This window comes from Hibiscus syriacus, unplaced genomic scaffold, assembly GCF_006381635.1.
Source record: "Hibiscus syriacus cultivar Baekdansim isolate YM2019G1 unplaced genomic scaffold, ASM638163v2 tig00110332_pilon, whole genome shotgun sequence".
NCBI lineage: Eukaryota > Viridiplantae > Streptophyta > Magnoliopsida > Malvales > Malvaceae > Hibiscus > Hibiscus syriacus.
Window position 1 is genome coordinate 6315211 of NW_024062688.1, and position 24471 is coordinate 6339681.

General features: G+C 35.2%; 4 protein-coding genes and 1 pseudogene across 5 annotated transcripts; all 5 read left to right on the plus strand.

Moving 5' to 3' along the window:
* The first annotated feature begins 4366 nt into the window (after positions 1-4366).
* Positions 4367-7696, plus strand: LOC120119897 (probable E3 ubiquitin-protein ligase EDA40). Its single transcript, XM_039139690.1, has 3 exons — positions 4367-4636; positions 4906-5004; positions 6205-7696. Exons 1-3 carry the CDS (start codon positions 4523-4525, stop codon positions 7591-7593), a joined length of 1602 nt encoding a protein of 533 aa, XP_038995621.1. The 5' UTR covers positions 4367-4522; the 3' UTR covers positions 7594-7696.
* A 1604-nt stretch (positions 7697-9300) lies between these two features.
* LOC120119586 (protein PHR1-LIKE 2-like) lies at positions 9301-12576 on the plus strand. Its single transcript, XM_039139397.1, has 6 exons — positions 9301-9675; positions 10952-11028; positions 11143-11197; positions 11424-11502; positions 11598-11667; positions 11929-12576. Exons 1-6 carry the CDS (start codon positions 9492-9494, stop codon positions 12358-12360), a joined length of 897 nt encoding a protein of 298 aa, XP_038995328.1. The 5' UTR covers positions 9301-9491; the 3' UTR covers positions 12361-12576.
* A 1462-nt stretch (positions 12577-14038) lies between these two features.
* Positions 14039-14573, plus strand: LOC120120032 (UDP-glycosyltransferase 75C1-like). The gene is made up of 2 exons (XM_039139788.1): positions 14039-14292; positions 14366-14573. The coding sequence occupies exons 1-2, from the start codon at positions 14039-14041 to the stop codon at positions 14571-14573; spliced, it is 462 nt and encodes a 153-aa protein (XP_038995719.1).
* Positions 14574-15615: 1042 nt separating this feature from the next.
* LOC120119582 (myb family transcription factor PHL7-like) lies at positions 15616-19074 on the plus strand. 2 transcript variants are annotated; one of them, XM_039139394.1, is made up of 7 exons: positions 15616-15763; positions 16317-16547; positions 17000-17076; positions 17220-17262; positions 17422-17479; positions 17889-17958; positions 18203-19074. In XM_039139394.1, exons 2-7 carry the CDS (start codon positions 16328-16330, stop codon positions 18719-18721), a joined length of 987 nt encoding a protein of 328 aa, XP_038995325.1. In that variant the 5' UTR covers positions 15616-15763; positions 16317-16327; the 3' UTR covers positions 18722-19074. The 2 variants fall into 2 exon arrangements, with proteins under 2 accessions (XP_038995325.1, XP_038995326.1); XM_039139395.1 differs by having other exon boundaries at positions 15626-15763; positions 16401-16547.
* Positions 19075-19502: 428 nt separating this feature from the next.
* On the plus strand, positions 19503-22560 carry LOC120119587 (annotated as a pseudogene).
* Positions 22561-24471: the final 1911 nt, after the last annotated feature.

The window sequence follows — 24471 nt, forward strand, 5'->3', positions numbered from 1 at the left end:
TCTGCTAACTGTAATATTGAGCTTCTTTGGCTTCTTGTTTCCAGAACGAGTCCAATAATTTATCGCATCCAAGAATTTAGCCAAATAAGAGCTCCATCCCTTAATAATATCTCTTAAATCAGCCAATGATATGTAATTTATCATGCTGTCATATACTATTACCTTAAGGGATGTGATCTGAAGCTCGACGAGAAGCCAATGTTTACGTTCCAAAACAGGGATAAACACCTGCAATCATAAGTAATAATTCATTCATTTGCGCACTTATTTATGAATACCTTTAAACTCAATCTAAAATAAACACTAACCTTATCGACCTCCCACCATGCAGGATAAAGTTTAGCTTGTCCATTGCCCAACGCAAACGATTCATCTCGTTGATTCTTCAAGTGAACGGCGTTAAAAAATGTCGGCATAATTGTATATCGTGTATTTCTTTTATTTTCCTTAAGTTTCCTAATTATTTGAAGACATGACACCCACGCATCGATATGCTGTTTTACAAAAAAAAGACATATATTAGTAACTTACATAAATTTAAAAAAAAAAATAATCAAATTAAAATATAAGAAAAATATAAGACTTATCCCTCCATCGAAATAGCCATTGTCTTCGAACCCCTAATAATACGCCCCACCAAGACCGATCAAACAACAAATAGATATCATCGTTGAGCTTGCATATGTCAGTGAAACACCCCTTGCTCCGCTCATGTAGATAAAAATCAATTGTGGTCTTAGCCCAAAGGGTGTTATCCAGAATTGTGTCCGGTAGTTGTTTCCTCTCCACTTCAGATACCGGTATGGTACTGGTCGGTAACTCATACGAGAGCAAACTTGAATCCATCATGTCCGGCACGTCAGAGGGTTTCTCAAGAATCCTACATATGACGCCATGTGAATCGGGCTCTTGAATGGTGGGAGGGACCTCTTCAACGATGACAGTGGCCTCTTGAACGGTGGGAGGGGACTCTCGAGGAATGATAGGGGCCTCTTCAACGATAGGAGTGGACTCTTGAGGGATGACAGGCGAGTCGGGCTTCTTATTACGGTGTCTTCGCACTATTGGGGTATACGGAGACTTAATAGCACGTGCACGCCGTCTGATGCGTGAACTCTGTCGTGCAAGAAAAACCCGACGTAAAAGCATCCACCTTATCGGTCCGCTAAATAATTAAATACAAATATCAGTAAATAAACAGACATGATATTTAAATAGTGAAAACAAAGACAAATATATTTCAAACTTTCAACCAAAAGACAAAACAAAGACAAATACTAACTTCACAGTGTTAAAGAATACACAATTTAGCAGAATTGGCAGCAACCGAATAAATTTACTTCAACCAAAAGACAAAACAAAAAGACAAATACTAACTTCACAGTGTTAATAAACAGTTTAGCAGTATTGGCAGCAACCGAATAAATTTACTAAGCAATCTAAGTGAAATGGTTAATTTAAGTGAAATTACGAGTAAATTTATCATCAAGTTAAATATGGAAAATCTTAAACTTACCTCGTTGCGTAGAGTATGAACCTTCATTCTGCAACGATACTACCATCTCACGTAGAGCGGCAACCTCACCACGTAAAGTAGACACCTCCACACACCATGCACCATCGTTATCGCGTAGAGTACCGATCTCCTCACGCAAGGCATTGACCTCATCACGTAACTCCCTTGACTCATCCCGTGGAGGTGGAGAACAGGGAGATAGAAGTCGTGGCATCTTTGCCGGTCGCCTATCATGAGGTGATGGTGGAGAAGAGGCTCGATGATGTGACGGGATAGGTGATGGCTCTCGTTGTAGAGGTGTATAGTCGGTTCGATCAGGTGATGGCTCTAGGTGAGGTGATGGCTCTCGAAGTGGAGGAAGTGGAGGCTGCTCATCATTCGTGCCATCAAGAAAACGCTGACTAGCTTGCCACCAATCAGTGGCAAGCTCAGCCTCCGTGGGTGTCAGTCTCATTAATGGAATGTTGGCCTCCTAAAAATATAAAAACTCAAACAAAGTTAAACGTCTACTATTAATAACTTGTTTATATATGATAGTATTTGTGTTAACTTACATTATTTATTGTCGCATATGGTATTAAGTCTTCCCAATCCAACAGACGTTTCCTCTTCCAGGAAATAGCCCTGGGAATATCATTTGAAGTTTTTATTGCATATGTCTTCATGGCGGGAAAGGCCTCGAATATCCAAATCTACAAATAATATAATAACAAACATTAGTAATTGTTAAATAATTAATTATAATTTTGAAAATATTATATAGAAATTCTTACCTTAAAGGCCCAAACAAAGCCTGACAAAGTGTATTTCGACCCATCGCCCCGCAAACTTTTGCGGTCATCAAAGGCAGACGACAACTTAGTCCAGGTAGCTTTCCATATATATGAACCCCACGGAAACAGATTCCATCCATTTAGGTCCTCTACCAATAATATTAGCTCCTGAGGAATAGGTTGTCTGGCCTCTCTGCCTAAAAAGCCAGCATACAAAAGTAGTAGAAGGCATACTCGGACAACATCGACGTCATTCATCCGAGTAAAACCATCTTTCTTATTAAACAATTTCTTCATGTCGTCGACGTGTAAGTTCGGCTTCTCTATTGACTCATCAGGAAAAACCCTGGATAACCATGATGGGCGGGTGATATGACGAGTGTACCGGCCTACATCATCGTGTCCGAATCGTAGACCAGTGATTAAGCAGAACTCCTTCCGCCCAAAACAAGTATACGTCGGTGGAAAATGAAACCATATCTCTTCCTCACCACGTTGTATACTGTCGGGTAGATCGCTAGTCATGGTCTGAAGCCACAAATGGGTCAAATTAGCATCTCCACCCGGATGCTGTACTCTCAGCCATGGCCCGAAGCAGGTTTCCTCAAACAATTTTCTTTGTGCAGGTGAAAGTTTCGAAGCAATTGTAGTGGCTAGGCTAACTTTATTCCTTAATGTCAATGAAGCCGAAAAAAATTTCTACAAAAACAATAAACATACCAAGTTAGATATACCAAAAACTACAATGTGAAGATATACCAAAAACAATAAACATAAATAGTAGTTTATTCTTGAAACTAAAATTTGCAACACTGTTTTGTCTTTTGGTTGAAATGAAAATCGCAACGAGATAATGAGAATCGCAACGCGGAAATGACTATCGCAACGAGAGAATCGCAACGCGAAATGACTATCGCAACGAGAGAATCGCAACGCAAAATGAAAATCGCAACGCGAAATGAAAATCGCAACGCAAAATGAAAATCACAATGCGATTTTGGTTTCGCGTTGCGATTTTTATTTCTCGTTGCGATAGTTATTTCCGCGTTGCGATTTTTATTCTCGAAACTATTCTTCTTCTGCATTACTTCAACCAAAAGACAAAACAAAGACAAATACTAACTTCACAGGCTAATCAGTTTAGCAGTATTGACAGCAATCGAATGAATTTAATAAGAAATCTAAGTGAAATGGTTAATCTATTATTGAAATTACCAGTAAACTTATCATCAATCTCAATATGAAAAACCCAAAATAATGCAAAAATTTCAAAAAAAAAATTAAAAAAAAACTAACCCTCGGAGGTTGATTTTCCATTTCTGAATGATTGTGAGGGATTTTTGACTGTGAATGGTTGTGAGGGATTTCGCCGGCGATGGGGACGGAAATCTTCGGAGATGGAGATGGATTTCGCCGTAGAGAGTGAGAGATGGAGATGGGACTAAGTGTTGTGATTTTAGGTTTGAGGTTATGAGTTGCGATTACTGTGGACGGTTCAGTTTTCGATTTATTAAGAAAAAATTCGTGTTTGGAATTTGAAAAAAAATACGCGTTAATACGAATGGCGCTATGTAAATCGCATTGCGATAGTAAGATTCGCATTGCGATAGTAAGATTCGCATTGCGATTTCCGTATTCGCATTGCGATTTTCCTAATTCGCATTGCGATTTATTTAATCGCGTTGCGATTTACGTATTCGCATTGCGAATTGGAAAAATCGCAACGACACTGTAGACCATCGCAACGCGAAATGCAACGCGAATTTGCGATAATGGAGATCGCATTGCGATTTTGTTGGTCATTTTGGCAAATCCGAAAAAAGTTGGTTAAAATCGTATATTATATGAGATTTTTGGTCACTGAAGTTATTTTCTCTTATTATTATTATTATTTCCTAAAAAAAATATTGTATGCATATGAATAAATGGAATTTTACGTTTGTTAAAGAGTCGTAATCTTTTACATAAAAAAGGGAAACGATGGCGTGAACTGTGTGTATCATACAATTATATATGGTATATGGGTATACAAATACATCGAAATTAAAGGGGGGGGGGTGGAACAAAGTGGAGGTGACATCGATCACTCAACAGCAAAGGACATCTTTGCAGATTTTGCAGAGTACTGTCCCCGCTCTCTCTCTCTCTCTCCCCTTTCTTTTACTCTTTCCCCATTCTATCTGTTTTTTCTTTCGGTATAGGAAAGGTTGAAGCTTGAAGAAGAAAGAGGGCAATGGGGGCAGGATCTACTACATCTTCTAAGCTCAGAAAAGTTGCCAATAAAATGGTGGTCGCTGCATGTTGTTCCTTCTCCTGGAATACCCCTCCTTCTCCTCCTCATCCTGCTGTAAGACCCTTTTTAACTTCCATGGTTTTAGACTATGAAGGTCAAGTTTGTTTTTTTTAAATATCTTTTTTTCAGTATGGAATGTGGCAGATTGGTTCAATCTTTACACTTTGTACTGCTAATTGTAATTTCTGAGAAAAAAATATTTACGTCTGATGTTGTGAATTGCAAGTTTTCTCATTTGCTGCAACAAATTCAAATGCTTTACTTTTTTGGTATGATGGATGGCAACTCTGATCTTTATGTCAAGGTTGATGGTTTATATGCAGATGTCAGTGTCACCATTGAAGCCAAAGAGTAAGTTGGAACCGGAATCAGCTGGAATTGAAGCAGAATTCATCACCAACCATAAGGATGTTACATCTAAGGTAACCCCGTTCAACAACTCCTTTTGCTTTTGCTTTTGCTTTTGGATAGACTAAAAACACCCAATTTTCCTTTTCTTTTTTCATTCTTGGATGTGGGAAATTACATATTCTGCAAGAAGAATAAATAGCAGTTGAGAGACTAGGAAGGCAGTGCTTAGCTTTCATATCCCACTGTCTGCAACCATTTACTCTCTCCCCATTTTCCCCCCAAAAGGAAATAGTTATGAGTTTACAGCTCAAAGGTTTAGGCATTTGTTATGTTATTAAGTAGAAAAAGAGAGTAATATACACTCATGGAATCCGATTCCATTTGTCTTTTCATTTTTTTTTATAGAAGATTAGGCCTCATTAAAATCCCCCTTCAGACCTTTCATGTTGCAACAGTAACATGAAGGACATATGGAGGAGGAAAAGAGTGCCCATGAATTTTATTAATCTGAAAATAATAAACAGCCAAAAACATAACCTCGAAATACAACATAACCTTGATACATAAGACTGAAAAAAAAACTCCCTACGGGAAAAAAAACGTTTCTGTACTTGTTAAGATACCCAAAAACATAACCTAGAAATCAGCCTATACCATCTTTAGCTAACTTATCTGCTTCCCAATTAGCAGCTCTCAGAACATGCCTTGAAATGATATTTTGACCTTCCATACGAGTAGCTATGTCCTTCACCAAGGACTGAAACATAGGGTTGCTTAAGTCTGGATTTTTAATTCACTTCAGTGCTGTACTTGAATCCGATTCTAATAGGAAATGTATGATAGATCTCTTGTTTAGAGTAATTTATTCAATTCTTTTGAGTTTCCTTCTTCTAATAGGTTCATGGTCTGGATATTTGCATGCGGTGATAATCCTATAATGTGGTAACATTTAAGTTCCTTGACATAAGTGGTTGTGATTACAGTCCCAGATATCTGTATCTTCCAACAAATTCGAAAAACCGCACAAAACAGTATAATATTTACATTTTGATCATAAATGTTTGATGAAACATGACCCATGATTAGGTTTACTTATACCTTTATTGTGATATTATATAGTAATTTTAACTTTGGTAACCAAAGAAACTTATATTCTCTCTCCATGCTGACATGTGAAATGGATTCTTGAGAATGATATCAATATTTGTTCATTTTAGTACTTGACCCGTCATCATAGATTTTCTTATACGACTGTTTGTGCATTGCTGCAGAACATATGTGCTATATGTTTGGAGGTTTTGAGTTACAGTTCTGGCAGCAGCCCAGGGCAGGCTATATTTACGGCCCAGTGTTCTCATGCATTCCACTTTTCCTGCATATCCTCCAATGTTCGCCATGGTAGCATCACCTGCCCCATTTGCCGTGCTCACTGGACCCAGTTGCCACGCCACGTAAACCCACCTGCATGCTCAATCTCTTGCAACCAAAATGACCCTGTCTTTCGTATCCTGGATGATTCCATTGCCACTTTCCGGGTTCATAGACGCTCCTTCCTTCGATCAGCACGCTATGATGATGATGACCCTATTGAGGCCGTTGACACACAAAATCATCCACGTATTGATTTAGCTCTGATCCCCCTCCAACCAACTGTTTTGACTCACCCCTGCCGCTTTCGTCATAAACCCAGTTCACATTCATCTTTGCAGATGCAGGGAATTGGGCACATCCCAATCCGCAGCCATCATTTCAGCAGCTCTTCCTCATCAACTTTACAGTTGCAACCACCAAGTGGACAAACACCTTCCAACATGTGCTCCTCCCCAAATTCTAGACCGGCTTATCTCAGCATAAAATTGGCACATCCACAAGCTATGGACATGGTATTGATTGCAAGTCCCAACGGTCCACACCTGAGGCTTTTAAAACAATCCATGGCATTAGTGGTATTCTCTCTCCGACCAATCGACCGTTTGGCCATTGTGACATACTCATCTGCTGCAGCACGTGTCTTCCCTCTCCGGCGCATGACATCCTATGGGAAGAGAACAGCCTTACAAGTTATAGATCGTCTTTTCTACATGGGTCAAGCTGATCCAATTGAAGGGCTCAAGAAAGGGATAAAGATAGTTGAAGATCGTGCACATAAGAATCCAGAGTCGTGCATCTTGCATTTGTCTGATAGTCCAACAAGATCATACCACGCCATGAACCTGCAATTCCCTATTCCAATACATCGCTTCCATGTGGGATTCAGCTTTGGCACCTCTAATGGTTTTGTGATGCATGAATTTGAGGAGTTTCTAACACAATTATTGGGAGGTGTAGTTAGAGAAGTTCAATTGAGAATCGGGGAGGAAGGAAGGATCATTAGGCTGGGGGATCTGCGAGGCGGTGAAGAGAGAAGGATTTTGATGGAGTTGAGCGAGTGTGTACACTTTTCTGTAGGGTATAGCTACGTGGAGGGAGGAAGCGAGGAATGCATGAAAACAGGTGAAAGTATGGTGAGTGTAGAGGACAAGAGCGAAAGAGATGATAGCAGCAGAGAGGGTAGTATCAGCATTGTTGGGGGAAGGACCAGCAGTGTTGAGAATTGGGATTACCATGATCCCTACATGGCTAGAAGATGGGCTAAGCATTTGCATGGATACAGATTCTGAATACGCCTGCCTCTGCCAAAATCCTTTTGTAGATATGCTCGCATTTCATTCATTTCCACAGGGATTTTGGTCATTCAATCCAATGGCTTATCCTCAGTTTCATACATCTTCACCCTGTTTTTGAAATATCTAAGATTTATTTACTCAGTTCATCATTGGTTGGGATGGGATTGCAGAAATCACATCACTAGAATACATTTATTTTCTTGAAATATTTATAAAATGATTTTTTTTTTAATTTTTTTATTAATTAAAAAATTCCTTTTTTATTAATTAAAAAATTCTTTTTTTATTAATTAACAAGTTGGTGCAATTTTATTTTGCACAAATTACATGAAAACCCTTAAAAAATTAATGAGTGTTTCACATATGCAACGAGAAGTAGAGTTCGTTTGTTTTACTGAAAATATTTTTCGGAAAATATTTTACGTAAAATGAATTATATTTTTTTTTAAAAAAAATTATGAAAAATATTTTACGAAGTTTGGAAGATATTGTTTAAACTTTTTTTTACTAGTTGATGAATTTTTTAAAAATTATTCATTACAAATATTAAATACAATAAATAATATTATTTATCATAAAACTTAATATTATTTTTAAAATATTAAAATAATTCATTTATTATCAAAATATTATTTTTATAATTTTATTAATAAAAATATTAATATTGGTATATTTTATTAAAATAAAAATATTATAAATTATATTAATTATTTATTAAAGTATAGTGTTATATTATATTTTAAAAATATTAATTAGTATATTTTAAATATCTTTATTAAAATATTATTAGATTATTATATTATTATTAAATATATAAATAATATTAATCATTATTAATAATTTAATAATATTATTTCTATGAAATTAATAAATAATATAAATTTTATTAATAATTTATTATATATTATTAAAATAAAAATATAATATCTCATATTATTATAATGTAATTGATTATTTTATTATAATATTAAAAATATAATATTATATTATTAGAAATATTAATAAATATATTTTAAATATTTTAATCATTAATATTTTGATTAAAATAATATTAAAATATTTTATTAATATTAAATTCATAAAATAAAATTATTTTGAGGATTTATTCTTTGAAGCGAAAAGTTCGAAAAATGATTTACGAAAAATCAGACCGTAAGTCATTTTTTAAAAAACACAGAAAATTTTGTTGACCAGGAAAATATTTTACGTTGACCAACCAGCTTTCCTCAAACCAAATACTGGAAAATGAGAAAAACATTTTCCGAAAAAAGTTTTACTTGAAATAAACGAACTAATTCCAAAAATGAAAATATTTTTGTAATTTAAACTAAACTGAACTATTTTGAAAATAAAAGGTTATTATTAATATAAAAATATCTTTTAATATTATAATATATAATGGTTTAATTTAATATATGAAGCATTCGTGTTATATAATTCTGTGCAATTCATTAAATCAATAAATTAATTTTTATTTTTATTTTCATTTTCATAACAATTTTTAATCAATAATTTATTGTTAAAATTCAGTCGGGTAAATATTTATAATCAATGAATTTTATAATAAATATTTAATAATTTTCATAATAAATTTAGATGTGCAATACAGATCAGTCATAATATTATTTTATATCTACAAGACAATGGAAATTATTAAGTATGGAAATAGAAAGTTGAAAAATGGAGAAATCGAACTGAGGGAGCAACAGCAAGAAGCCAGCAGCAGCGGTTTGAGTGGCGCTCTGTCTTTCTTTTAATCATTTATTGGTTCAATTCCTCTGTTTTGACTGTTCCTCTAACAGCTGGGCAGAGCCGAGCAGGACTGGAGGAGAAGTTAAGCAGTTTCTTGTGGGTGGATGTGAGATTTGTTGGAGTAAAAAATAAGGAAGAGAATGGATATGTACCATCCGAGTCAAAGGCTCTCACCACATGAAGAAATGCTTAATAATCTCAGTCACAACGGCGTAGGAGAGCCTTACCTCGTCTTGACTTCCGATCCCAAGCCTCGTCTCCGTTGGACTGTTGACCTCCATGACCGATTCGTCGATGCCGTCACTCAACTTGGCGGCCCCAATAGTAATATCTCGATTTCTTCTTTCTGGGTTTTTGTTCCTCGCCTCTAATTTTTCATTTTCACCACTTCTCGTTGCCTGCTTTATGCAACCTTGAGAGCTAAACATTTGTGCTTGTGCAACAAGACTAGATGTATTAGGTGGTTGCCTATTAACTGGCCTGGGAGATGTGATTATCTGCTCTAGTTTACTTTCTCTCAGGCTTGTAGGCGAATTGACTGGTTGAGTTTGCTGAAACAAAGTAAAAAATATTACTTTGTTGAAATAAACTTGATTTGAGCTAACACCTGGCATTGCACAACTTATTCTAGTTTGTGATCCAAGTTCCCTGTAGCATGTGTTGGCAAAACTAGGAAGGGTAGAGTTAGAAATTAGTATATACCACTGTAAGTTGGGATATATTTTATAGAAGTTTAGTAGAATTTTTCTTAATGGTGGTTTGGTCGTATATAAGCAGATTGAGGAATTCTTCTATTTGAAGGATGGAGCACATTGATATTGCACAGGGTAAAAGTTTGAAGGAGAATAGGAAAAGACACGGGTGGAGGTGGTAACAAATGATAGGGAGTTATTCAAACTTGAAGAGAGGATTATAGTTGCTAGGAACAGATGAAGAACAATGATTCATGTATGTGACCCAATGTGAATTTTTGTCTGGATTTTATACCCAAGTAACCCAACCTTAAGTGTATTAGAATTAGAGCATATTAATTGGGAAACTAATAGGTTCACAAGCAGAATTAAGGCTACAACAGGTAACATGTCTTTGTTTTGCTGCTAGAAAATTGTTTCTTAATTTTCTGTTGGCAATTGGCATCAAACAGAATCTGAATGAATTGTCAAGGATAAAATACTTGATTTGTCTTACATTTGAAAAGATTACAAAAACTCTAAATATTGTGCTTGTTTATGCTTTATTAGGTTTAGCTATGCTATTAGCAAAGCCTTCTGTGTCTCTAGTTTTCCTGATTGTTTCAATGATTCAAGTCCCGGTCCCCTATCTTTTCTATGAATAAGGCTGTAGCTTTGTTCCTCCCCCGCTGTCAAATCAGACGTCAGTAAATGTCATCCAGCATTCATGCTTGTTAGTCTTATATATGTTGTCATATTACTTTCATACATGCATTGTCTTGTTGGAATCTTCCATGCTTAACCATGTGATTTTGCTCTTCTTGAGTATCTGGTTTGGCCTATGTTTTTATGTTAAGTCTTTTTTTGGCTAACCATACTTATAATTAATTCAGTATTTTATATGATCCGATTATGCATTACTTCTACAGAAGCTACACCAAAGGCTATCATGAGGACAATGAATGTGAAAGGATTAACTCTTTTTCATTTAAAGAGTCACCTCCAGGTTTCTTCATTCTTGTCAATCTTTACCTTGTCAAAAGAATTACAAACTTGTGCTTTCTATTAAAAAGATTCTCTTATGGACGTGTTATACTTTGGTATGTTCACTGTCGTACAGAAATACAGGTTAGGTAAGCAATCAGGGAAGGAAATGGGTGAGGGACCAAAAGATGGTTGGTTCTGCTCCAACTCTTTTTATTTCATTTGTCTTGCTTGAATCTTAATTTTAAGTTTCTTTCACCAAAATGATTTACTTTCCTGTCCATCTTTTCAGATTTAAGAACCAAGGTTTTTTTGGTGACTGATTTGAATTGGATGGATGTGTATTCGGTATTAATTTATAAAGTGACAAGTATTTAAACCTTCAGACTGAATTCTCTTTTCTTCATTTTTATGAAGGGATGTCAGCTTCATGTCTTTTAGAAAGCCCTGGAACCAATAACTCTACCATTAACTTGCCAGCTTCTGACATGAATGAGTGAGAATTTTCCTCTTTTGTCTGAAAATATGGTTTCAGTGCTAGGATTTCAAATCTTAAGCCAAGTTCTTGATGTAAATGAGTTTTACGTGCAGGGGTTATGAGGTGAGGGAGGCCTTAAGGGTACAGATGGAAGTACAGAGTAAATTACATTTGCAAGTTGAGGTAATCCTTTTCTTCCTTTTGTAGATATTTCTTTTTTATGAATGTGGCTATGAAGTAAACAAAAGTGGTGCAGTGCGTATTGAATGCTTCTGGGGTCTTGTGCAATTCCATAGCTACTCTGATCTGGAGAAACTTGTTATGAGGCTTATATAATTGATTGATAGTGGGAAAAGCCCTACTCAATATGTTTGATAGAACCCTCCAGATCAGAGTGTGAAGCCCATAATCAAGCTGGCTAATGTTATTATGTGTCCTATTTAGGCTGAAAAACACTTGCAGATTCGCCAGGACGCAGAACGAAAATATATGGCCATGCTTGAGAGAGCTTGTAAGATGCTTGCTGATCATTTTATCGGAAGTGTTGAAGTTATCAAAACAGATAACCTGGAAGTTGGTAATAAGATGCTGAGAAATTATTCAGTGGATCCACTTGGATTTTACTCTGCCCAATCTACTGAGGTCGTGAATGCATGCGGCCAAGAAGAAGAGATGCCAACCGGTCTGCTTTCTCAGAGGGCTGATGGTTCTACCGAAAGCTGCCTAACTTCACAGGAGAGTCCGGGAGGATTGACAATGGAAGGATCTGCTGTTGAAGGGAAGAAAAAGGTGCTCAACTTGGAGGGAACGGCAGGATCTGTGATCTGGAGTGATGCCAGGGTTAATCCCCAAGGGCTAACTGGATTTGGACTGTAGAGATGTAAAATGAGTGCTACTTTCTGTTTGCTCAAGTTATTACATTATCAAGTGCAAATGTGGTGATCTATCGGTGTCCGGTAGTTGTCTCAAAATTGTAAATCCAAGTTGCTTATGTTGCCTCTAGGTATCAAACATTTAGTCAGTCTCTTGAACATATTGACTTGTGTTGATTTGATCAGAAATCGATGTGATCTCTGAACTCCAAACTCTAAATGCAATTCTTAGTTTTCGATCTCAACTTGTGATTTTGCATGCATCGAAAGTTGTGTTTCAATGGAGGTTTGTATACAGGATATATGGTTTTGCAGCGAAATTGAAGACTGCAAAGCATGCTAGTTTCCCAAAATCTAGCGTGAAGACGAAGATCTGTGGAGGCCACAAGTTGCAGTCTCGAAGAGTAGAAATCTCTGTAAAAGCTAATACGAGAGCTTCCGGCAGTTTTGGAGATGAAAAGGCATGATTTAGACAAGTTTGAGTTCGACTCGAGCCTCGAGTTGAAAGTGATTTCTCAAGTCTTGTGCGAGTCGAAAGATGAAGCTATATTAGGACTGTTTATTTTCTGGGTAAACTAAGTTTTGGTCGTTCTACTTCGTTTGTATTTTTATTTTGGTCTTTCAACTTTAAAATTTATTATTAAACTTTAGATTTTTGCTCATTTATGTGAAAACCTCTTGAAACTTTCCTCTTAATCGGTGTTTGAGCATTTTTTTTTTCAAATTTGAATTGTGAGAAGAAAGTTAATATATACCGATTCTATATTGATCAGATTGTTGAGATTTTAAATTAGATAAAAAAAAATGTTGAAGCTTTAATTTGAATTTTATTAATTTTGAGAAAAAAAATAAAAGAATAGAAAAGAACGTTTTGATATCAATTTTGTAATAAAAGATGGATAATTATAATCAATTGGCAGTTAAAAATGATTTGGATTATGGGAAAAGATACAATTCTACAATTTTATATAAAAGACTCAAAATATAATATTTTGACGACGATATTAATAATTAATGATCGAATTATTAAAATAAATTAATTCTGTAACTTTAGCAATAAAATTGATTTTTAATTAAATGATTAAAATAGAAATACATACAAAAATGAGTGATTAAAATTATGGGTAATCTCTTTTTTAAGTATTCATATTGGAAAATTTTTAGTAGGGATGTGATCGGATTTTTCATGAACTTGTCTTTTATTTAAAAATATGTTTTTGATGAATCTGAGATATAAGATAATATAATATCTTGTTCAAAAATAACTCTCAAATATTTGAGATTTAAGTTTATATTCTTGATGTTTGAACTCGAAACTTCAAATAATAATAATAATAATTCTTCAAATAATAAAAATAATTCTTGACTTAAATATACAAAAAGTGCTCAATCTATGCTCGTTTTATCAGTTTAGTGCCTAACGTTTCATTTTGTGACTCAAAATGAGTCTAACCGTGACGGACATTTGACCGTTACCCTATTAAAAATGCACGTGGCATATAATTTTCAACATGACTCCACCTCCTCATTTCATCTTATTTCTCTTCTTACTATCATTCTCTTCATCGCTTACCTCCAGGTAAGGACAATTCCATACCTCCGCCGTCTCCGGCCGCGACGTTACCTCGTTTTTCAATTCTTCGAACGCTTACCATTCGGCACTGTCGATGTTCCAAGAGCACATGGAAGTTCTGGCCAAAAAACCAAACGCTAGAATCCTCGTTAACACCTTCGATGCTTTGGAACCGGAAGCATTAAACGCCATTGAAAAGTTCAAAATGATCGTTGTTGGACCCTTAATCCAATCATCTTTGGATAGTTCATTAAGAGTCGACATTTTCCAGTGCAACTCAAATGATTATCTCCAATGGCTAAACTCGAAACCAAAATCAAGTGTCGTTTACGTATCATTCGAGAGCATTGTCGTTTTAGCAAGGCAACTAATGGAGGAAATCGCTTGATCTTTGATATCCAGTGGGCGGCCATTTTTGTGGGTGGTGAGAAACCAGAAAGCTAGGGGAGAAGAAGAAACCGAACAAGATAACTGAGTTGCAGAGAAGAATTAGAGAAGTTCGGGATGATAGTCCCATGGTGTTCACAAGTGGAAGTTTTGTCTCATCCATCGTTGGGTTGCTTCGTGATTCATTGCGGGTGGAGCTCGACGTTGGAGAGCTTGGTCGTCGGTGTGCCGACGGTAGCGTTCCCTCAGTGTTCTGATCAAGCAACGAATGCGAAACTTATTGAAGATGTGTGGTGAAGCTCTTGGAACTTCGACTGTGCCGAATGGTAAGCGAATGGATTTCGGAGCAAAATATTAGGAGAAGGTCAATGGGGTGACCAAAATACAAAAGCTCTAAAAGTTTGGAGATTATTTATATATTTTATCCTGAAAAATATGTAAGGGGATATTTTTAATAGGTTAACTATCAAATTTACGTCATGGCTGGAACTATTTTGCCTCACAAAATGAAATTTCAGGTATTAAACTGGAACAAAATAAACGTTAGGTACTAAACTGAAAAAATAATCATAGATTAGATACCTTTTATATATTTAAGCCATAATTCTTTTATGAGTGAGATTATTTCGTTCGTGGTTATTTAAAAATAATTAAAGTGAAATAACGGGATAAGGAAGTAAGCACGACGGGGGCGGAAATGGAAAGGCAGATTAAAAAAATAAGATAATAATTTATCGATTTTGATAATATATTTGGTAAAACGTTATCTAAAATATTTTTGTATTGAATGTATTATTAAATCCGATAAAACACCTAATAATTATAAAATCGATAAAAATAATAATATTTTCTGTATTTTTTTACCGATTTTATTAAAAATAATAATAACTAAAACGATAACGTCTTTTCTTAATTATATATTAAACTGTCAAACGTGACTCATAACCACGAAGAGGAAAAAGACATATATTGCCGGAATAATTTAAGAATGGACGGAATATAACTAGGTAGATTCCGTGAATGGCCGGTCGCTACATGCCATTCTCCTATTTCATTATCATCAACAAATATTATATTTATTTATTTATAAACATTTACAATTATGTATTTTCCAAAATATAAAATGATAAAACTTTGAAAATAAATAAATGTTATATATCTCGTAACCAAGAATGACAGAATGGCAATAGGAAGTAGAAAAAATAAATTATTTGTTTTAATTTTGAAGACTGCTATAAAAATAAATGAATCGTTTCGTTTCCCCCTTAGGAGAGAACAAAAAGGAGAAGAAATAATAAGCGTCTGCTCAGCGTCTTTGGGCTTTTTCTCCGGCTTTGGATTTTGGGGTCCAAAAATTGCAAACTCCGCTTTTGCTGAAATATTTAAATTATAGTTGAAGTCATCGTGAAAAAGAAGTTATGGTGGGATGCTCGTAGATCTGCTTCTGGTATGCTTTCATCCTTTGGGTCTCCGCAAACTTTAGCTTCTTCATCTTCACCTCCAGCTTTCGTTTTCACTCTCTTTTCTATTTCGATTCCGGGGTTAAATGAATGGAGTAGAATTAGGAATTATGTTTGGTTAGCCTGTAATCTGGTGTGATTTAGGGTTTTAAATGATAGACCCTTTTAGGACTTCGACAACCATCTTCTCTTTTCTGACCTAAGAAAAAATTCCCCCTGTTTTCTTCATACTTTTTTTAATTCTATTGAACGTTATTCATATTTCAAGTATACAATAACAATCAGCTGGACGTCACTTCAATTTTCTGTTTGTACAAACTGAATGCATCTAATGATGATAATTATTAAGTTAGTAACCTTGGAAAGTGTCATTAGAGTGCTCTTGAGGAAAACACTGAAATAACAAAAAAGCGGAAACACTAAGGGGTTGGCCAGCTAATGGTGCTAAACATTTGTCTGGGTCTTTCTTAGTATGGAATCTATTAGTGCTTTGCATTTATTACACTCTGTATGAATCTTTTTACTCCCCTTCATATGTAGATGAACTACAAATGTATCAACCAAAGAATGTTCCAGGTTCAAGTTTAGTTCATAGCAACTCGATAGTTCATGGTCAACATTTAGATTGTGGTGCTAGCTCAATGGACCCAGTAAGTGGAGGAAGCAGCCTCGCCAACAACCCAAATCTTGCATCAAAGCAACGATTACGCTGGACACATGAGCTTCATGACCGTTTTGTTGACGCTGTAGCTCAACTTGGTGGGCCAGATAGTGAGTCTTGTCAACGGTCTCCCTTGCTATTAATTAATTCTTATCCTGAATTTGTATGTGCTTGCAATTGACTAGATTGGCCATTGAATTGAAAGAAAAAAAAACTGCAAAAGGTTGGAAATTATGCTGCCTATATTTTGGTGCAAGATTGTAGTAAGAATTTTTAGAAAGAAGTAAAAGCAATTTGCTAAGTTCGTGGAAACATAAATGGTTAAAAGGGGTTTCATAACTTGAGCATCTCTCTTTCATCTAGTCTTTTGTTTGTTGAAAGTTATCTATAAAATCATTTCTTGTTAAGTAGCACGAGAAACCATTAGGTACCGTGGTGGCTTTAATTTTTATATGGACTTGTTTATGTTTATGCAGAAATCTTAATTACCGTAAAATTTTCCTGTTTATATATGGTAAAGGTCTATAATGGTGAACGGGTTTCTTTCTTTTTACTCTCTCAGGAGCTACACCAAAAGGAGTTCTTAGGGTCATGGGTGTGCAGGGTTTGACAATATACCATGTCAAAAGTCATTTACAGGTATAATTCTTTTGTCAACCTAATGAAGAACGATATTTATTTATGTACATGGGTTCAGAGTTGCCCCAGGAAGTGAGGATTTTGTTGAATAGTTCATTTATTATCTATGGCTTTTCTTGACCTTACTTTTCTGATCCATCCAGAAATATCGACTTGCTAAATATCTCCCTGATTCTTCTTCTGATGGTAGGTTTATAACCTATTTCTTTTTATTTTTAATGTAGATGTAGACTGATGTTTAAATTGTTGTTGCTGTTAAGTTTATTCTTCATAATTATAACTTGAGTTATTTTGTACAAAACCTTTCTTCTTGATATTGTTTGTTTATTCTATTTCTGAATGAAGGTAAAAAGCCTGACAAAAAGGAAACTGGGGATATGCTTTCCAATTTGGATGGTTCGTCGTGAGTAAAGCTGTAGCTTTTTCGGTTTTATTTTTGTTTTGAAAATTTTCTTTTTCATATATATTCACCTATTGGAGTTGGGTATGCAAAGCATTCCCGTCTAAATATGTGGTGCAGGTATTTAGTTAGATATTGGCTGTCAGTTTGGTACCTCAATTCTTGTTTGTTTTAAAGAGTTTAAGAAGTAGGGGCCAGGTTACATGTTATCACCACTTGTTACTATTCCTTGTATTAAGAATCAATATGGATATTTCAATTATTTCCTTTTTTGTCCCACAATGTATAAAAACTCAGTATTGTACATCTGAGGAAGGATTGTGCACTTTAGATGATGAAAATATCTTTTCATCTTACATAGGTTGATCAACATGAGTTGCATAGAGTTGAAGGTTTTTTTCCCTGATTGCAGGGGCATGCAAATTACTGAAGCTCTGAAGTTGCAGATGGAGGTGCAGAAGCGCTTGCATGAACAATTGGAGGCATGTATTCTCAATCCAAATTTAATATATTATTTTGGTTATTATGTTTATTGGGCTCTACTTGCTTTTCTGAGTTTCATAGTGTTGAGTGTCAGCTACGTTCAGATATTATTTTTCTCTGTATTCATTATAAACCTGGAGCAATTTTGCAAATTTCTATTCACATATTAGACACATGCTTTAAGTTTTAGGTGTTTCATTTGTTTTCTCAAATCACAGATTTCATACCTCTGATATACGACAGGTGCAGAGACAGCTACAGTTACGGATAGAGGCTCAAGGAAAGTATTTAAAGAAGATTATTGAAGAGCAGCGTCTTAGTGGAGTCCTTGGAGATGCACCTGGCTCAGGAGCTTCCATCCCAGTGTTGGGTGACAGTGGCCTGGAATCTGACAAGAAGACTGACCCTGCAACTCCAGCCCCAACTTCAGAATCCCCTTTGCAGGATAAGGTTGCCAAAGAAGGAGTTTCTGCCAAGAGCCACTCTGTTGACGAGTCTTTCTCCTCTCATCATGAGCCTTTGACCCCAGATTCTGTTTGCCATGTGGGTTCCCCAGCAGGGAGTCCTAAGGGAGAGAGGTTGAAGAAGAAGCAACGGGTGAGCATGACTGCAGCATATGCTAAACCAGAGATTGTACTTCCCCACCAGATACTAGATTCGAGCTTAAATGCCTCCTACCAACAAACTCAGTCAGTTTTCATGGGAGAGCAATTTGATCCTTCATCCGGGATATCGATGAGAAATGACAATCAATCGGGGTAGGCTTCAGGAACGGAGCTGTAGTTTATGTGCTACATGGTAAATGTTATCAGTTTCATTTTGGCCGTGTATTTGCCAGATGGGATTTCTGATTAGGTCAAAAAGAAAAACTTGTTAATGTCTGTTGTATGAGATAATTAGGCGGAAGCAAATCGATCCCTTTGTCCTAATATATCTAGCTTCCATATAGTGTACTGGAATCAATTAGAATAGAAATGAGAATTCACAGTGAACAGTGGTGGGGAACTTGGCAGTGCCATGTCTATCAGTATCTGATACTGTGATTGTTGTGTATCTTGGTTTAAGGTCGTAGGACTTGGGTGGCTTTAATTGGTTATTGTGAATTACCACTGTTACCGTTGTTGGTTTTAATCCTTTGATTAATTTATGAAAACTTAGTAATTTGAGTTTGCACCAATCTTGAAAAGGGGTTTTGATATTCCTTTTTAGGGCAAAACCTGTCAATTATGGCATGGGTTATAAATATTGCATTTCTACCATATAAATTATTTGATATGCTTTTAAAAATTAAAGATTGTTTTGATTCTACTGATTCAAATTAGACATTCTCATTATTAATGTAATATTATAATTTTAAATTAGATTTAAAATTTTAATTTAAAGTTTTTTTAAAATTCGGGCCTCATTATTTTACCCAGTTAAATACGTGAAAATAAAAAATATATATATCTTTTCATAAAATATTTTACCAACAAACACGCTAATTATAAGTTAAAATTATTAAATTGATAAAATTTTGATGATTACATGTTTTTCATCCTAATAAACAAATCTTTCTTTTTATTTATCCATTTCATTTTAGGCGTTTAAAATTTGATTTCATCCGCAAGATACGGCACTGCCATCTAATCGAAGTTAAATCAAGTCCACCAATCGTCCACAATTCGCAGAAAGTAAATAACTCCCGACGCCATGTCCAGCTCCGATCCTAACAAGCTCGTCTCAAAAGCCGACTAGCCGTAAGACTCCTCTCTGTCTCTCTACAGAGCTCTTACTTGTATGTTTATTCGGAGATTGTGTTGTAATTTAGCTTAAGATTCTTAGATTTGAACTTTTCGATTTTTTTTTGTTTTTGAGTTTGTTTTTTATATGCAATTTCCTCACCTGTACTGTTAAAGGATCAAATTGATTTGATGTAGATAAGGGAAAATTTGGAAAACTGAATTAATCAGCATCCCGCAACTTGAATTGATCAATATTTCCTACTGTTTTACTCTGTTTATATTTGTAGAACAAAGCTAAGTCTTACGAGGTGGAGTGCTGATTGGAAAAGTGCTACTTTTTTTTACGAACAAGCTGGTATGCTATCTACTTATTATTCAACCTCCAGGATCCTTATCCAAAATATTCGGTCCATACTTTAATGAAATTTCTACAATAAAATGTAGTACGTAAATTGTTTCTGCCATTTTTAGAATGGATCAGATCTGAAGGCAGACCTGGTATTCTCGGGTTCTGCAAGATGAAAATGAACTAATAGGCGCCAGAGCTTGAGCTCCGTGACGCACTCCAATGCTTAAGTCTGTCCAGGATCCATGGTTATGGATATTGTACAAAATATTAGCTTAGTAGAGAAGACGAAGAAGATTGAAGCTAGGATATCCAAAAGATAAAGATGAGATACCCTTTTTAGGGTTCTAATACCTTTCATTTATGCTTGGCATTGGACTTGTGTATTACTGGGCCTTTTACTTGCTAATTAGTTGGGCTGGTCATGAAATTTTAGCTATGGGTATGATGGCTTTTTCGTTTTGCTCATGATGTATGTAGCAATTGGATTTCGAGTTTCAAGAGATTGAGAAAGCAAAGTTGGCATTTGAGAAAGCTTCCAAAGGGCAAGAGATGCTATCTTCGTATCCTTAATCACTTTCTTTCACTTTTTTATTATCCATTTTGTATGATATGCTTACTTTATAAGCAACAGTGAATCTACATATGTACCAAAAAAGAAAAGGCAAATATATCTCCATTTTGCATCCTTTATAAGCAACAGTCCCTGGGATGCTGCTAAACATATGGAGTCTGCTTCTGATTTAGCGAAGGAACTACGTAACTGGACTGAGGTCATTGACTTTTATAGAAGGGCATCTGAGCTATATATGCAGTGTGACAAACCACAACCTGCGTCTGATTCACTTGCCAAGGCTTGCCCGGTACAGACATTGTTTAAACTTTATGTTGTCAGAATTCTGATTTTACAGCATGTCAACTATACTAATCTCCAGTTCAGGTTTTTCAACTATGGCTAGTACTTTAGATGGAACTTAACAGAAGTTTTCCATCAAAGATGAACTTGCACAATTAAGTTTTTTTTTGTTGATCTTATATGGTCGACAGAAGTTGATTTCTATTTTTTTTATAAAAAGGGATATCTCGTTAAAAATCCCCTTCATAACCATCAAGCAACAAAGACTCGACGGACATCGGAAGGAGGAAAAGAGTGCCTTAGTAATTTTATTGCTTATTAACCAAGTATAATAAGATCACACTACCACCCAAAAAAGATGGTAGCCCACTCAACATAGTGCAAAACAACACTACCTACATGAATAAGTTTATACCCTACAACAAAACAACGTCATAGGTTAATCAACCAATTACAAACAAATATCATTCCCTAATTTTCCCGATATAACAATAGTAGACAAACAACAACCCAATTAATTCCCTATCATTTAATCAATCCCTTGTTTGACAAATTCATCCGCTTCACAATTAGCTGCTCTCGCCGAACAATGACCCCTTTATTGACCACAATGTATGCTATATCTTTAACAGTTGATATAAACATTGGAGTGGAGCTTGCTGGATTTTTTATCCACTTCACTACTACCACACTATCAGACTCCAAAATAAGCCTTCGATTTACCAACAAATCCGAATCCATGAACAGATTCAAGCCTCTCCTCATTGCCATCAATTATGCCATAATAGGAGGACCGGATCCCACTTTTTCTGAGAATGAACCCAACATCACTCCTTTCTCATCTCTGATAAGCCCACCAATTCCTCCCTTCGGCCACCACCTGTCCATAGCACCATCAACATTCAATTTAACAAAATCAATTTCTATGAACCAATCCGTGAATATGCCATTATAGTTTTTTTTAGTTCTGCATTATCAATCCGTGAATATGCGATTTGATTTGAATTGGCTTTCAAACATTATAATTTACGTTATGCAAGAAAATATCATGAAAAACACTTATATCTTGATATTTTAATGAATTTTGAAGAAGAGCCCAAATATTGTGGATGTGGAATTTTCTGAATTTTCAAATCCAAAGATTCCAGTTTCACTCAATTTTTCCACTTCCAAGTTTGTAAAACTTGGTCTTTATTGTTAGGATGCAGAGAGGGAATGGATATACGTGTTTATGGAATTATTATTGATAACGTGAAGAAGATCGATTCACTATACCAATATGCATTCAAATAAACATTCATGCAGGTTGTCCCCATATATTTTTTTGTATTGTACATTTGTACTTGTATTTTTTCCTAGTGCTTTTCTGCATAATATTTGTCAATATACATGGTGTAATCTATAATCAATTCAAGAACCCTTTAAAAGAAAAAACAAAATTCTCTTTGTTTTGCATCCAATAATCTAGTTACTTACAACATCACCAACTGTTTCACAACTGCAATCTTCTTTTTAATCTCTTAGTACTTGTTCTTGTAGTGCCTTGGAGGATGCTTTGCCCGATGATGCTGTTCAACTCTATACTGATGCTTGTGTTATTCTCGAAGATGATGGAAAGGAACAAATGGCCGTTGATCTGTATCGTGCTGCCGCCAGCGTTTATGTAAAACTTGAGAAGGATTTGCCTCTTAATCTGTTGAGATATAATATATAAATCCTCATTCTTAGGTTTGCGAAATGAAAGTTATACACACTTGTACATCATATGGTTTAATACATTCTTAAAGTAAGAATACTTTTTCCTTTTCTTAAAATAAAGGATTTCAAATGCGTTTATGTGTCTTTTTAACTTATGTCTGGAACTATGGAGTTTGGGTTGAGTAGACTGGAGCATGCGAATTGTGATTCTTTTTAAGCCAATTTTCACCTTTGTTTAATTGCCCATTCAATAGTTTTTTCTTCTGCTTGTCAAGCTACATGTTAACTGCTGACAGCATCCGCTTATCTATGACCGGATGTGATTAATGTCAAATGTGTTGGAATGCCAGTAAGTTTAGAGAACCTGTTCTTAGGAAACTACATTATTTGCTTATGTAAGAAAACCATACATGAGACATTATTTCTGGTTTTTTTATCCTCAGGTACACAGATGCTGCTACTTTCCTTTTGAGGTTGGGCTTAGCAGCTGACGAGTGCGATGCTAGAAATAGTCAGTGCAAGGTGAAACTTTATATTTTGTAGCCAAATTATTAATACATCCATTTCATTTTCCATCCCATTCTCCTTGTTTTATAGATCGGATGATATTATTTTCCTGAGAAATATGATGCGCCTTTTTTCTTTTTACCGATTTCTCTCTAAAATCCGTGTGTGCTTTTAGAAGTTGCAGTGCTGCTTTATGACTTAATTAACTTGCAGTTTAGTTCCGATACACATTTTTTTTGGGTACCTGTATGCAGAAAATTTTATGATTCCAACCCTATTATCTTTTCCTTATTGTGGGTGGTAGGAGAGAAGGCTAAAGTTATCCATGAAATTTTTTAGAAATAATACTCGAACCATTTAAAATATGCCTTCTTTGTGAAATCAAATGCCTATATTTGGCTGGGTATGCAGATCAAGAAAATGCTTTCCAAATAAAATTTCCCAACAAGTTTTGGTTGATCCTGGAAGATGTGACGTAATACCTATTTCCCGGTATTAACTGATAGTTTTTTGAACAAACTGACTTTTTAATAAGATTCTAAGTATTGTAATACCTACGTCCTGGGTAAGATTATTAGCTAAAATAGTGGTTCCTACTTCCTTCAGTTAAGAAGTATGTAGTGCACGTTGCACAGTTCTACGAAAATTTCCCCTTTCCTTTTTATGCACTGTCTCAACAAGTATACCTTTGTATATGTTGGATAAAAACTTAATCCTGAGGCATTATTGGCCCATTTGCCAAGTGATTTGATAAATATCACCTTGTGCAATCATCTGGTGGCTACTGTTCTCATGAACGCTAAACGAACATGCTCTCATGAACACGTTCGTGGACGTATAAACAAATATGTTCACAAATATTAAACGAACGCTAAACGAAAGTGCTCACAATCACTTTCATGAACATATAAACGAATACGCTCGCGAATATTAAATGAACATGTTCGTGAACAATAAATAAACGAATACGAACACCTTCAAAAATAAATAAATGGAATGAACACGATATTGAAAATTTAAATGAACACGAACTGAACACGAACACCTTCAAGAGTATTTGTGTCCAAAGTAGTGGGAATTATTCATTACCTAAAAATTTAGAGATAATGACATTCCTATCATTTTAATCCAAAAATATTACTATTGATAATAAGTTATTAATCTGTAATGAATTTTTCCGTGAACCAAATACGGGTGTACAATTCCAAAAAATATTATTTCCTTTGATAATGATTTTTTCTATAAATCAAACGCGTCCTTAATTTTATCATTAAATCACTGTTTAACCAAAAATCAGACTTTTTTATTTTTATTAATCTGTAATTTTTTTGTGTAACTAGGAATCATCCGGTTTAACCAAAAATCAGACTTTTTTTTGTTT